Raw genomic sequence first — 12,614 nt, forward strand, 5'->3', positions numbered from 1 at the left:
TTAATTTTTAAAATTGTCTCATCATGCAATTTTTGTATGCTTGCGGGATTCATACAATTTAGTCTAAACATGCATACAACAATAATATCATATATTATTTAAAGAATGATCGATCCCAATCACTAATCGACCCGTGGTTGCCAATCACGAGTCTAAGTTCAATCCTAGGTGATATGCAAGTATGCAATGCAATCCTATTACATTGAGCTTCCAATTTACATTTCTTCGGTCTTTATTGTCTGCTGGGTCTACCTTTGTCTTCAAATCTTTATCTCCCACTAAGTCTAATAAATTTACAATAAATTTCGATGACAAGTAGGGGATACATATTTAAGGGTGGGAACGGGCCATAAACCAGACCCATTTTTTTTATTACAAATGACAATTCAAATTGGGCCATAAACCAAGCCCATTAATAAAACCCAACAACAATAAAACCAAATGTAAACAACCTAACATACACCTATAATATTGGTCATGGCAATCGATCATCCTTTTATCCAATAATTAATTCAATAATTAAATAATTGGATAACATGCAATGACATCATAATTAAAAAGATAAAATCAAATTTTATCTTATCCTTTCATAAGATCATATCTTATCATCAATTGTACCAAAATAATTAATTTTATAAAATCTAATTTAACGGATAAAATTTATAAATTTTCCAAAAATTCAAATTTATCCAAAAATTAATTTTAAAATTTTCGGACTCAAACAATTTGATCCGATGCCTCGTGGACCAATAAAAAACAATTTTCGATCGGACCAAAAACTAAAATTTCAATAATTTCAAAAAATCCAAAAAATCAAATTTTAAAATTTCCAGACTGCCCGGGACATTCCCGGGTAGCCCCGCCTCCACGTGGGACAGGGCTGCCCACGTGGAGGTGGGCAGTGCCGTGCGCTGCCCCTGGGCAGCAATCAAATTATCGCTGCCCAGGACGTGCGCTGTCCTGGGCAGCGACAATCGCTGCCCGATTGCCCTTGTTCCCTTCAAATTTAATTTTAAAAATTTTTTCGTTTTGTTTCAAAAACCGAGGCTAAAATTTTGAACAATCGATTAATTTTAATCGTTTGATCAAAGTTTACGACTTGTCTCTGATACCACTGTTGGAACACGCGTTCTCTGATCACACGGATGTGATACCCGGAGCAGCAAAAGTTTAAAAATTTTATTTTTCGATATGGAACGATTCCATATCGTGGGTATCAAATCCTAACGATTAAAATCTTGCAAGTAAAAATATAAATTCCAATTAAATATTTTTACCTCTTCAAGCTAAGGCTTGACAATGGATTCCAACAGAATTTAATCTGCTCTTCTTGTAAATCTCGAGAACCGATGACTTGCTCGATCAATCTCCGGAATTAGGTCCACGAATAGAAAACAGAAACTCTCTTATTGATTGCACTAAAAATCAATCAGATGTTTATCGTAGAGAATAAACAGATTTGATTCGATTTTTCAGAAAAATCACAGACCGAATTTTCTCAAAAGGGAGTAGAGGATTTTTGAAAAATCCCCTTGAAAATATTTGTGTGTAATTCGAAAATTGCAAGAGGAAAAATTCATTATTTTCGAACCCTACACATGTATTTATATATAATTTCTTGACTGGATTAAGTTATAATTGTATTAGGACACTAACTCCTTAGGGCCCACAATCCATAACTTAAGCCCAACAAGCCAAGCCCGTTATTATAGAAATTAATATAAAATTCATCATGACTCCGATTGATAAACCGATTTCACCAATGTGCACAGAAACCATTTCTGCACCTTTTAAAGTCAAGATAACTTTTCTGAATCCGAATTCAGTGATTTCCAAAAATGCCCATCCCTATGTCATTTTAGGAAATTCCACTCCTTTTAGTTAAGAAGTCCAACTTCTCTTTCGTTAAATTTAACTCTTTAAATTTAACTATCTCAACGGGGTTTAGTAATCCATTACTTGTGTGACCCTCAATGGTTCAGGGATACAGCTAGCCGTGGGCTCACAACTCCTTGTGACTCGGAACAACGATTTCCAACTTGCCCAACAAATCATGGTAAGAGCGTCTAGCAACATCGCCCCATGATTCCCTAGGTATCACTGATAGTGCCTGCAAGAACCAGGCGGTTTTGGTTAGCGTACAGTACGGTCCCTTCATCTATATATCGCGATCGAATCAACAACCATTGGTACATCGAGAGTCGTTCGAGATTCGATAACTATGCAATGCATCTTGAAGATCAAATAGTGACATCGCATGTGCTTTTAGGAAACCATTTCTTAAAGCACATCATGTAATCTGGCCAGAGATTTGTCACACTAATATCTCCTCAGATCGCATAGGATATCCATACTCGCAAGTATGTGGTGAATCCTTGACAACAAAGCATCGACTCCTATATGTGTCGTAACTGTACCCAATCCCGACACCTGATGACCCCAATAGAGTCGGTAAACGAGTCAAAGTACAGTACTAGCATATAGAGTCTCAATGATGTTTCAAGTAGTAAGGACTAGTGGTATACAACCAAAACCGCGGACTTATCCACTCAAATAATAATAACCACTTGGAAAGTCCGAATAGGGTAGTTCGATCATTCATCATATGAATATCCATTTGCATGCTTTGAACATCTCCGTGTCCATTACCAATGAAACGTGGTACTTGGCATCACAAATGCTAGTCTCAATCTCGAACGATCCTTATCCTTATTAGCGGACGGCTCAATTGACTAGGAACTGTTTAGAATATACAGTGACTATAAGATGTGTTTCATAATAGTGATCTCTCTTTATTCACTATCTCATCTTACTTATACTATAGTATATTCAAGGTCTTTATCAAAACAACAATAGTATATCACAATATAACAATATGAAGAAAGACAAAGAAAATGCCATTAATGAATGTAAATTATATTAAACAAAGATTGTTTATACATAGAGTCATAAAAGCCCTTAACTACAAGTTGGCTAACCGGGCACCCACTCTTTCAATAATTGCGGGTTAAATGCTAAAAATAATATTTAAATCATGCACATAGAATCACATAATTCACATAAAGTCATTTAACCCATTTATTAAAATTTTTACTTTAATTAATTCCTAGTTATGCATGCGAAATCACCTAAGAAAATTTTGGGCGTTACAACTCTCCCCCCTTAGTTTGAATTTCGTCCTCGAAATTAGATTACGTACCAAATAACTCCGGATAACGAGTCCTCATGTTGGCCTCAGTCTCCCAAGTAGCTTCCTCATCGGAATGATTCATCCACTGGACCTTGACCATCGGAATAGACCGCGTCCTGAGCCTCCTTTCCTCATGAGCCAAGATCTGAACGGGTCTCTCCTCGAATGCTAGCTCTGGTGACAACTGTAGAGGATCAAAATCCAAAACATGCGACGGATTAGAGACATACCTCCGAAGCATAGATACATGGAACATGTTGTGAACTTTCGCAAGGCTCGGTGGTAGTGCCAAACGATAAGCCAATGTGCCAATCCTCTCCAAAATCTCAAACCGACCGATATACCTCGGGTTGAGTTTGCCTTTCCTACCAAAACGCATCACGCCTTTCATAGGCGAGACCTTCAAGAATACATGATCTCCCACGGCAAACTCGAGGTCTCGTCGTTGTCGATTAGCATAATTCTTCTGACGACTCTGTGCGGTCCTCATCCGCTCTCGGATCTGAGCTACAATATCCGCTGTCTGCTGCACAATCTCGGGTCCTAGCAAGGCCCTCTCTCCAACCTCGTCACAATGCACAGGAGATCTACACCGTCTCCCATAAAGAGCCTTGTATGGAGCCATACCTATAGACGCCTGAAAACTATTGTTATATGTAAACTCCACTAAAGGCAATCTCGACTCCCACGAGCCCTGGAAATCAATCACACATGCCCTCAACAAATCCTCAAGTATCTGAATTACTCTATCTGACTGACCATCTGTCTGAGGATGAAAAGCAGTGCTGAACAATAACTTAGTCCCCAAAGCTGTATGCAGACTCTTCCAAAATGCAGAAGTGAACCTTGGATCTCGGTCCGACACAATGGACACTGGAATACCGTGAAGTCTGACTATCTCCTTAATGTAAAGTTCTGCAAACTGAGTCATAGTAAAAGTAGTCCTCACCGGTAGAAAATGTGCAGATTTGGTGAGTCGATCGACAATCACCCAAATCGATGTCGATCCTCTAGTACTCCTCGGTAGCCCAACTACAAAATCCATAGAGATATTCTCCCATTTCCACTTCGGAATGGGAAGTGGTCGTAACAATCCCGCTGGTCGCTGATGCTCTGCCTTGACTTGTTGACAAGTCAAGCATTCGGAAACAAACTGAACAATATCTCCCTTCATACCCGGCTACCAATACAATGTCCTCAAATCTCGGTACATCTTCGTACCCCCTGGATGGATGGAATACGGAGATGCATGTGCCTCTGACATGATATCTTCTTTCAACTGATCAGTACTCGATACCCACATACGTCCTCTGTATCGAACAATGTTATCATCCACTGTATAAAGAAGACTACCCTTCAACTCATCCTTGCGCCTCATGCGCTGCAACTGCTCATCAGTGGTCTGTCCCTCGCGAATCCGATCCTGTAGAGTCGGTTGTACTACAAGAGTGGATAATCTCGGTGCGTGCCCACTGGAGTAGATCTCTAGGTCAAACCTCTGAATCTCATCCTGTAGAGGTTGCTGAACTGAAACACAAGACAACACTGAAGTCTTCCGACTCAAAGCATCGGCTACTACATTAGCTTTACCAGGGTGGTAGCTAATGTCACAGTCGTAATCCTTAAATAACTCCAACCATCGACATTGTCTCATATTCAACTCCTTCTGGGTGAAGAAGTACTTGAGACTCTTGTGATCAGTGAAAATCTGGCACTTCTCACCATACAAGTAATGTCTCCATATCTTGAGCGCAAACACAAAAGCTGCAAGCTCTAAGTCATGCGTCGGATAGTTCTTCTCATGAGTCTTCAACTGTCTCGATGCATAAGCAATCACCTTATCATTCTACATAAGAACAGCGCCTAAGCCCATCTTAGACGCATCTGTATACACCACAAACTCCTCAAGATCCATTGGAACTTCCAACACTGGTGCAGAAGTAAGTGCCTCCTTAAGCTGATCAAAGCTCCTCTGACACTCTTGGCTCCAAACATACTTGGAATTCTTCTTGGTCAATGATGTCAAGGGTACTGCTATAGAAGAAAAACCCTTGATGAACTTCCGATAATAACCGGCTAAACCCAAGAAGCTGCGTATCTCAGAGGCATTCTTTGGAATTCCCCAATTCTGGACAGCCTCGACTTTTGATGGATCCACTGCTATGCCCTCCTTAGAAACAATGTGGCCCAAGAATGCCACCTGCTCGAGCCAAAACTCGCACTTGCTGAATTTCGCAAACAACTTATGCTCTTTGAAAGTCTGCAAAGCTGTCTGCAAATGATGTCTATGCTCCTCCAAGCTCCTCGAATATATCAGAATATCGTCAATGAAGACAATGACGTACTGATCAAGATATGACCTAAAGACACGGTTCATGAGATCCATGAAAACCGCCGGAGCATTAGTCAGGCCAAATGGCATCATCATAAACTCGTAATGCCCATAACGTGTCCGAAAAGCAGTCTTGGACACATCCTCCTCTTTGACTCGAAGCTGATGATAACCCGATCGCAGATCGATCTTAGAAAACACCAAAGCTCCCTACAACTGATCAAATAAATCCTCTATCCTCGGCAGTGAATACTTATTCTTCACGGTGAATCTATTCAGCTCTCGATAGTCAATACATAACCTCATGATGTCGTCCTTCTTCTTCACAAATAAGACCGGCGCACCCCAAGGTGACACACTAGGGCGGATAAAGCCCTTCTCCAAAAGCTCTTGTATCTGATCCCGCAACTCTTTCATCTCAGTGGGAGCAAGACAATACGATGCCTTAGAGATAGGCACAGTACCTGGCATCATCTCAATACTGAACTTCACCTCTCTAACTGGTGGAATTCCTACTACATCATCCGGAAAGACATCCATAAACTCACAAACGATCTCAACATCTGCAATAGATTTAGAAGACGGCTCATCCGCTGCAACTACTAAACTTGCAAGGAAGCCTTGACAACCCTTGCGCAATAACTTCTTTGCACGCACATAAGATATGACATGCGAAGCACCACTGCTTTGAGCTGCAAGGAATATGAAAGAATCTCCGCCTGACGGATTCACTAAAACTGATCGCCTCCGAAAATCTATCGAAGCTCCATTAACTGATAACCAATCCATGCCAAGAATGAGATCAAATCTTGACATCGGTAGAACGACTAGATCGGCTCTAATCATATTCCCTTGAAGCTCCAACTCAACACCATTAAGTACACTAGAGGTAGTAAGAATCTTTCCAGATGGCAATGTAACATCATAGCCCGTAACAGCATCCTCAGGTATGATGCCTACCCTCCTAACAAATTCTTGAGAGATAAACGAATGCGTAGCTCCTGAGTCTAGCAACGCATACGTAGCATTACCTCTAACGAGGATCTTCCCTGCACTCAGAAAATGTCCCAACGCACATACAACTTAAGAATAATTTAATTGACCCATAATTCATAACAATTCCCTTAAGTATACTATTACCCAAATTCCTAGTCATTTCCTTTATACTACACATGCAAGAGCAATTCACTCAAAATATCACATAATACGAACTTTCCACGCTATCCAAATAATCATGCAAACTATCAAATCTTAAATACAAAAGTTAGGATTACCCGTGATCAAAGACGTGTCTGGGTCAGCCTCCTCTGCCTGCATGACATTTACATGCCCCGGGATGTTCCTCACATTAGGGCAATTCATCGCAACGTGCCCTGGTATCTTACACTTGTAACAGACACCTGAACCAGCCATGCACTGCCCCGAATGAGGCTTCTGACAAGTATTGCATAAGAGAATACCTCCAGGATTTGGGGCGGCTGCCCCTATCTGCTGTGGCCTCTGTGGACCCTGCTGCCTTTGCTGTGGTCTGGGAGGATTCGGGCCCTTAACCGGCCCAGTAAACTGCTTCTTCGCCGGCTGCGAAGACTGACTACGGAAAGGCTGCTGAAACTGCCTCTTCTGCTGGTAAGCTGCTTGCATCTCCTTTCTCCCTTGCTCGAACCTCAAAGCTCTATTCACTGCTGCACTATAATTCGCCACATCAGCCATGAAAATGTCGTGCTTGATATTCGGTCTAGGCCCATCAGTAAAGTGCCTCAGCCTCTCCTGCTCCTCATTCGCAATCAGGGGCGCGAAATGACATCCTCTCTCGAACTGCTTCACATATTCCGCAACAGACTTGTCTCCCTGACGGAGACTCATAAACTCCCTGATCAATCTACCTCGTTCCTCTGTAGTGTAGTACTTCTCAAAGAACATAGTCCTGAAATTTGCCCAAGTCAGGGTCGTCAAGTTCACTCCGATTACAGCTCCTTCCCACCAAAGAGCTGCATCCTTCTTAAGCATGTAGATAGCACATCGAACCCTGTAAGCATCAGTGACTCCCATATAGGCAAATATGGTCTCTAAAGATCGGATCCACTCCTCAGCAACAAGTGGATCGGTAGTTCCCTTGAACTCCTTGGGCTCCTGCTTCTTGAATCTCTTCGCTACATCCTCCTCATGAGACTTCCTCGGCTGAGCAGCCTGGTTCTCGAGCAGTATCGTAATCCCGGCCCACATGTTCACACTGGCCTGCTCGAATGGAGTAAGTGGAGGTGGCGGAGGTGGATTCTGGTTCGTCTCATCGCCATTATTGGGGTTGGTTTCCAGGGGATTCCTTCGGGGACCCATACTGCAATTTCCATAAATCTCTCACGTGATCGCAATGCATAACTAAGTACACTTAAAATTTTTCATACTTTAAACCAATATATCAAAAATCCTAAGCCCCATAAATAAAAATAATTAAAACATTAAAACTTACAGACTGGTAGTGTAATGAACTCATGATCTTCTCCCCCCTGGTGGGGAGTTTTTGCCCTCCCCAGGATTCGAACCTTGCACTCCAGGTCATAAATGCAATGTTTCCTCAATCCTGGTACCATTGAGCTAGCTATCAATGGTACCAGGATTGAGGGAACATTGCATTTATGACCTGGAGTGCAAGGTTCGAATCCTGGGGAGGGCAAAAACTCCCCACCAGGGGGGAGAAGATCATGAGTTCATTACATAAAGGGCGCCCTTTTTTGTAATGAACTGGGCTGGCCCAGTTTATTCTTGCTCTCATGATCTTCTCCCCCCTGGTGGGGAGTTTTTTCCCTCCCCAGGATTCGAACCTTGCACTCCAGGTCATAAATGCAATGTTCCCTCAATCCTGGCACCATTGAGCTAGCCCAGTTCATTCTATAAAAGGGCGCCCTTTTATGTAATGAACTGGGCTGGCCCAGTTCATTCTTGAACTCATGATCTTCTCCCCCCTGGTGGGGAGTTTTTGCCCTCCCCAGGATTCGAACCTTGCACTCCAGGTCATAAATGCAATGTTCCCTTAATTGAGCTACCAGGATTAAGGGAACATTGCATTTATGACCTGGAGTGCAAGGTTCGAATCCTGGGGAGGGCAAAAACTCCCCACCAGGGGGGAGAAGATCATGAGTTCATTACATTTATGTAATGAATTGGGCTTTATGTAATGAATTGGGCTGGCCCAGTTCATTCTTGAACTCATGATCTTCTCCCCCCTGGTGGGGAGTTTTTGCCCTCCCCAGGATTCGAACCTTGCACTCCAGGTCATAAATGCAATGTTCCCTCAATCCTGGTACCATTGAGCTAGCATTTATGACCTGGAGTACAAGGTTCGAATCCTGGGGAGGGAGCTAGCTCAATGGTACCAGGATTGAGGGAACATTGCATTTATGACCTGGAGTGCAAGGTTCGAATCCTGGGGAGGGCAAAAACTCCCCACCAGGGGGGAGAAGATCATGAGTTCATTACATAAAAGGGCGCACGCTGAAAAGATACGTCTTGATACAGTGGATCGTTATAGGTAGTGCGACTTCTGAGCTCCACGCAGTAGGCTAGTACCCTCCAAGGACCGCGCTCTGATACCAAATATGACTACTACATCCTAATACTACTCAAAGTTTTTTTTTTTATAGGAAAATATCTAAATATAAAATATATTTAAAAATCATGCATCTATAAATGAATAAATAAAACAATACTTAATATAATATATATATATATATACATTTTAATTATATATATATACATTTTAATTATATATATATACATTTTAATTATATATATAATTAAAATGTATATATATATATAATAAATAATTACTTTTTAAAATAATTATAAACATAAACAATTTTTCATAAAAATGTTCCCACAAAAATCCATAATAAGAATTTGCATGCAAACAAAATAAGTATAACTCATGCAATAAAATCATTATCAACCTCTCAATAAAAATTCTCACCTAAACTCCATAAACCCATAATTAAATAAAAAAACATGTGCGGAAAACATAATAATATTCAATTCATTGAAAACTTGACTAGAGCGATGGTCACGGGCTAGCCGGCCGCCGGGAGCTCATACGTCTTCACCACCAGTCGGAGCAACATTCTCTAGATCTATTTCTTGCTCACCTGCACCATTTGAGTCTAGTGAGCCCAGAGGCTCAGCACGTTCTATCTCATAGTAACAACATGAATAAAAATGATGCACCACATAATATATGCAAGATACATAATAAATAATATATATATCCATGCATGTCCTTATAATACATGTATCATAATCATCACGTAACATAGCATACATAATCATACGTAATCATCATGCATCATAATAAGGGCCTATCATCATTTAAAAATCTGAAGGTTATATCCATGTTGTGTGACGTGTCATGTCGATTGATCAATCTAAAATCAACGTACGTGGCGGTGGGATCTCCACCTCTTGGCCCTTTCATCAGGCAAACATAATCATAATCGTATGGAAAGGCAATCGGGCCCCAGTATCCCGACCCACAGTCCCGTGTCATATGGAAAGGTCTCCGGGCCTAGGCATCCCATCTCCAATCCCGTAGGTTGTCACACATCCACTTCAACTCCCTTAAAATATTTTTCATTGCCCAGCATCACACATATACATATAGTATCATGCACATACATAAAATTTTTCATGATCTTATTTTCATAAAATATTTCCCGTAAATATATATTTAATTATTTAATAATAAATGTAAAAACAATATTTTTCTTACTTAAAATATTCATGCAATAATTAAATATATATTTACAGACCATGCATAATTTTTATGGATTGGTTCAGGCTGCTGACTCCTTAGACTTAAGCCCATTAACTTTTAGACTGACCCAAAAATTCACAAACTGGCCCAAAAATTCTCATGGGCCTCCAAGCCCATAAAAATCATTGGGCTAACTTAAATAAAATATTTGAGGCCTAATTAAAATTATTTGGAGGCCCAAATAATTTTTATAACTAATTAATTTAGCCCAAAAACACAATAAATCATTAAACACTTAAAAATAAAAATACCCTTGCCCGGACCACCTAACCCAAACCCGGACCAACTTGAAATGACCCATGACCCTAATGTCCCGACCCAGGCCCCAGACTTGACCCGGAACCCAGCTGGAAACCCAACCCGATCCCCCTCTCTTCTCTCCACTGTCGCGGCTTGAGCAGCCTCTAAACAAAGGCGGCGGCCGCCCTGCACCGGCCACCACCTGCCGGTGCACCCCCATCTATATCTAGTCCACTTCAATACCTTTCCAACAAGCCAAAAACCATACCAAACCATCGACTATGGAGTGAGAACGAAGCTCTGCAAACCCGACCATCTGCAGCTCGTGCGCAGACGCGAGCAGTTGCAGCATTTTCCCTCGTGCCGCTTACTCAGACAACCATTGACCGTGAAACCACTTCTGAAACTTAGATAACATCCTAGAGGTTCAAACTCGACAAACCACGCACAAATCCATGGCCTGAGGAAGGAGAACGAACCCCCTTTCCTCAGAACCCTAAACCTGCGACCTGTGCACAAAAACAAATGAAGAGGGCTTCGGCCCTGGCTTATTCCACCCACATGCAACCATCTAGACCGACCTCAAGGACCCCAACACAACTTAGAACCATGAGCCAGCAGTCCAGAACGAGTCCATGGCAGAAAACGTGAAGAAATTTCATGAAAAGTGGATCAAAGTGTGGATTGTTCAACAAACTATGCATAATTTTCATGCAAACACATCATAGAACATTAGCATAACGTTTTCATGATCAAATAAGAATATAAAACTTGAATGGTGGCCAAAAGAGAGAATTCAAACGTGCCTTGATTGATTTTTGAATCAAAACTCGATTACGACGCGTACGACGATCTACGGGACGAACGGACTTCAAAACTTCAAATAAATCTTCAAAGTGCTTGTGTGTGATGTGAGTTTTCTGGTGAAAATGATGGAGAAGAAGGAGATGGCGGCTAGGGTGATTAAACGTGAATGATATGAATAAATAAGTCTAGATATAAAAATTTTGAGATTATCTTAATTATCTATACTTATTTGGTAGATAATATATCACAATAATATAAAAATAAAACTCTTAAAATTAACTAATTTCAAATAATTTTCGTAATATAATTTTAAAGGTTTTTTTAAAACTCCTTAAAAGCCTTTAAAATTACTTAATTTAGTGAAAATTGGCTCCATAAATATTTATATATACATAAATATTATTTTCTGAAAGTAATACCTTAAAATAATATTTTAAGGCTCATAAAATCCTCATAAAATATTTTGAGTGAAAATATATCATTTCGTTCATCCACGGTCCCGTCTACGTGATCAAAAACTAATATTTCTAACAATTCCATAAATGGCATAATTGCGGGTTAAATGCTAAAAATAATATTTAAATCATGCACATAGAATCACATAATTCACATAAAGTCATTTAACCCATTTATTAAAATTTTTACTTTAATTAATTCCTAGTTATGCATGCGAAATCACCTAAAAAAATTCTGGGCGTTACAGGCTCGGTCGACTATGGAGTCCAAGTTCATTTCTTTAGATAAAGCTGGTGAAGAAGCCGAGTGGCTTCGAAACTTTCTAGAAGATATTTCATGTTGGAATAAACTGGTGTCTTCCATTACGATTCATTGTGACAGTCAGTCAGTAATAGGAAGAGCACAAAGTAGTATGTACAATGGTAAATCTTGACGTATTCGTCGGATACACAATACCATTAGACAATTGATCTCGAATGGGGTTATTTCGGTTGACTATGTGAAGTCAAAGGAAAACCTTGCGGATTCGCTTAAAAAAAGTATAAATAAAGATCAAATATACAAACTACTTGGAGGAATGAGTTTAAAATCCACAAATTAAAATGTTTATAGCGGTAACCCAACCTTGAGAATTGGAGATCCCAAAACCTTGGTTCAATGGGACAACTAAGTTATAAATATTAGTTTGAGTACTTGAAATTTTTACTTGCTCATTCCTGAAATATCCAAGTATAAATGACCTGCAAAATGTGGTGAGGTTAAATTTTCTTTTAATGATTCCTATACCT

The 12,614-nt window shown here is 40.3% G+C and overlaps 1 protein-coding gene across 1 annotated transcript; it reads right to left on the reverse strand.

Moving 5' to 3' along the window:
* Positions 1–3,191: 3,191 nt before the first annotated feature.
* LOC140879337 (uncharacterized) lies at positions 3,192–7,856 on the reverse strand. Its single transcript, XM_073283014.1, has 6 exons — positions 6,797–7,856; positions 5,824–6,571; positions 5,264–5,550; positions 4,488–4,717; positions 3,936–4,112; positions 3,192–3,827 (listed from the first exon to the last, which is right to left on the reverse strand). The coding sequence occupies exons 1-6, from the start codon at positions 7,854–7,856 to the stop codon at positions 3,192–3,194; spliced, it is 3,138 nt and encodes a 1,045-aa protein (XP_073139115.1).
* Positions 7,857–12,614: the final 4,758 nt, after the last annotated feature.

The sequence above is a fragment of the Henckelia pumila genome, chromosome 2 (assembly GCF_033568475.1).
Source record: "Henckelia pumila isolate YLH828 chromosome 2, ASM3356847v2, whole genome shotgun sequence".
NCBI classification, from domain to species: domain Eukaryota; kingdom Viridiplantae; phylum Streptophyta; class Magnoliopsida; order Lamiales; family Gesneriaceae; genus Henckelia; species Henckelia pumila.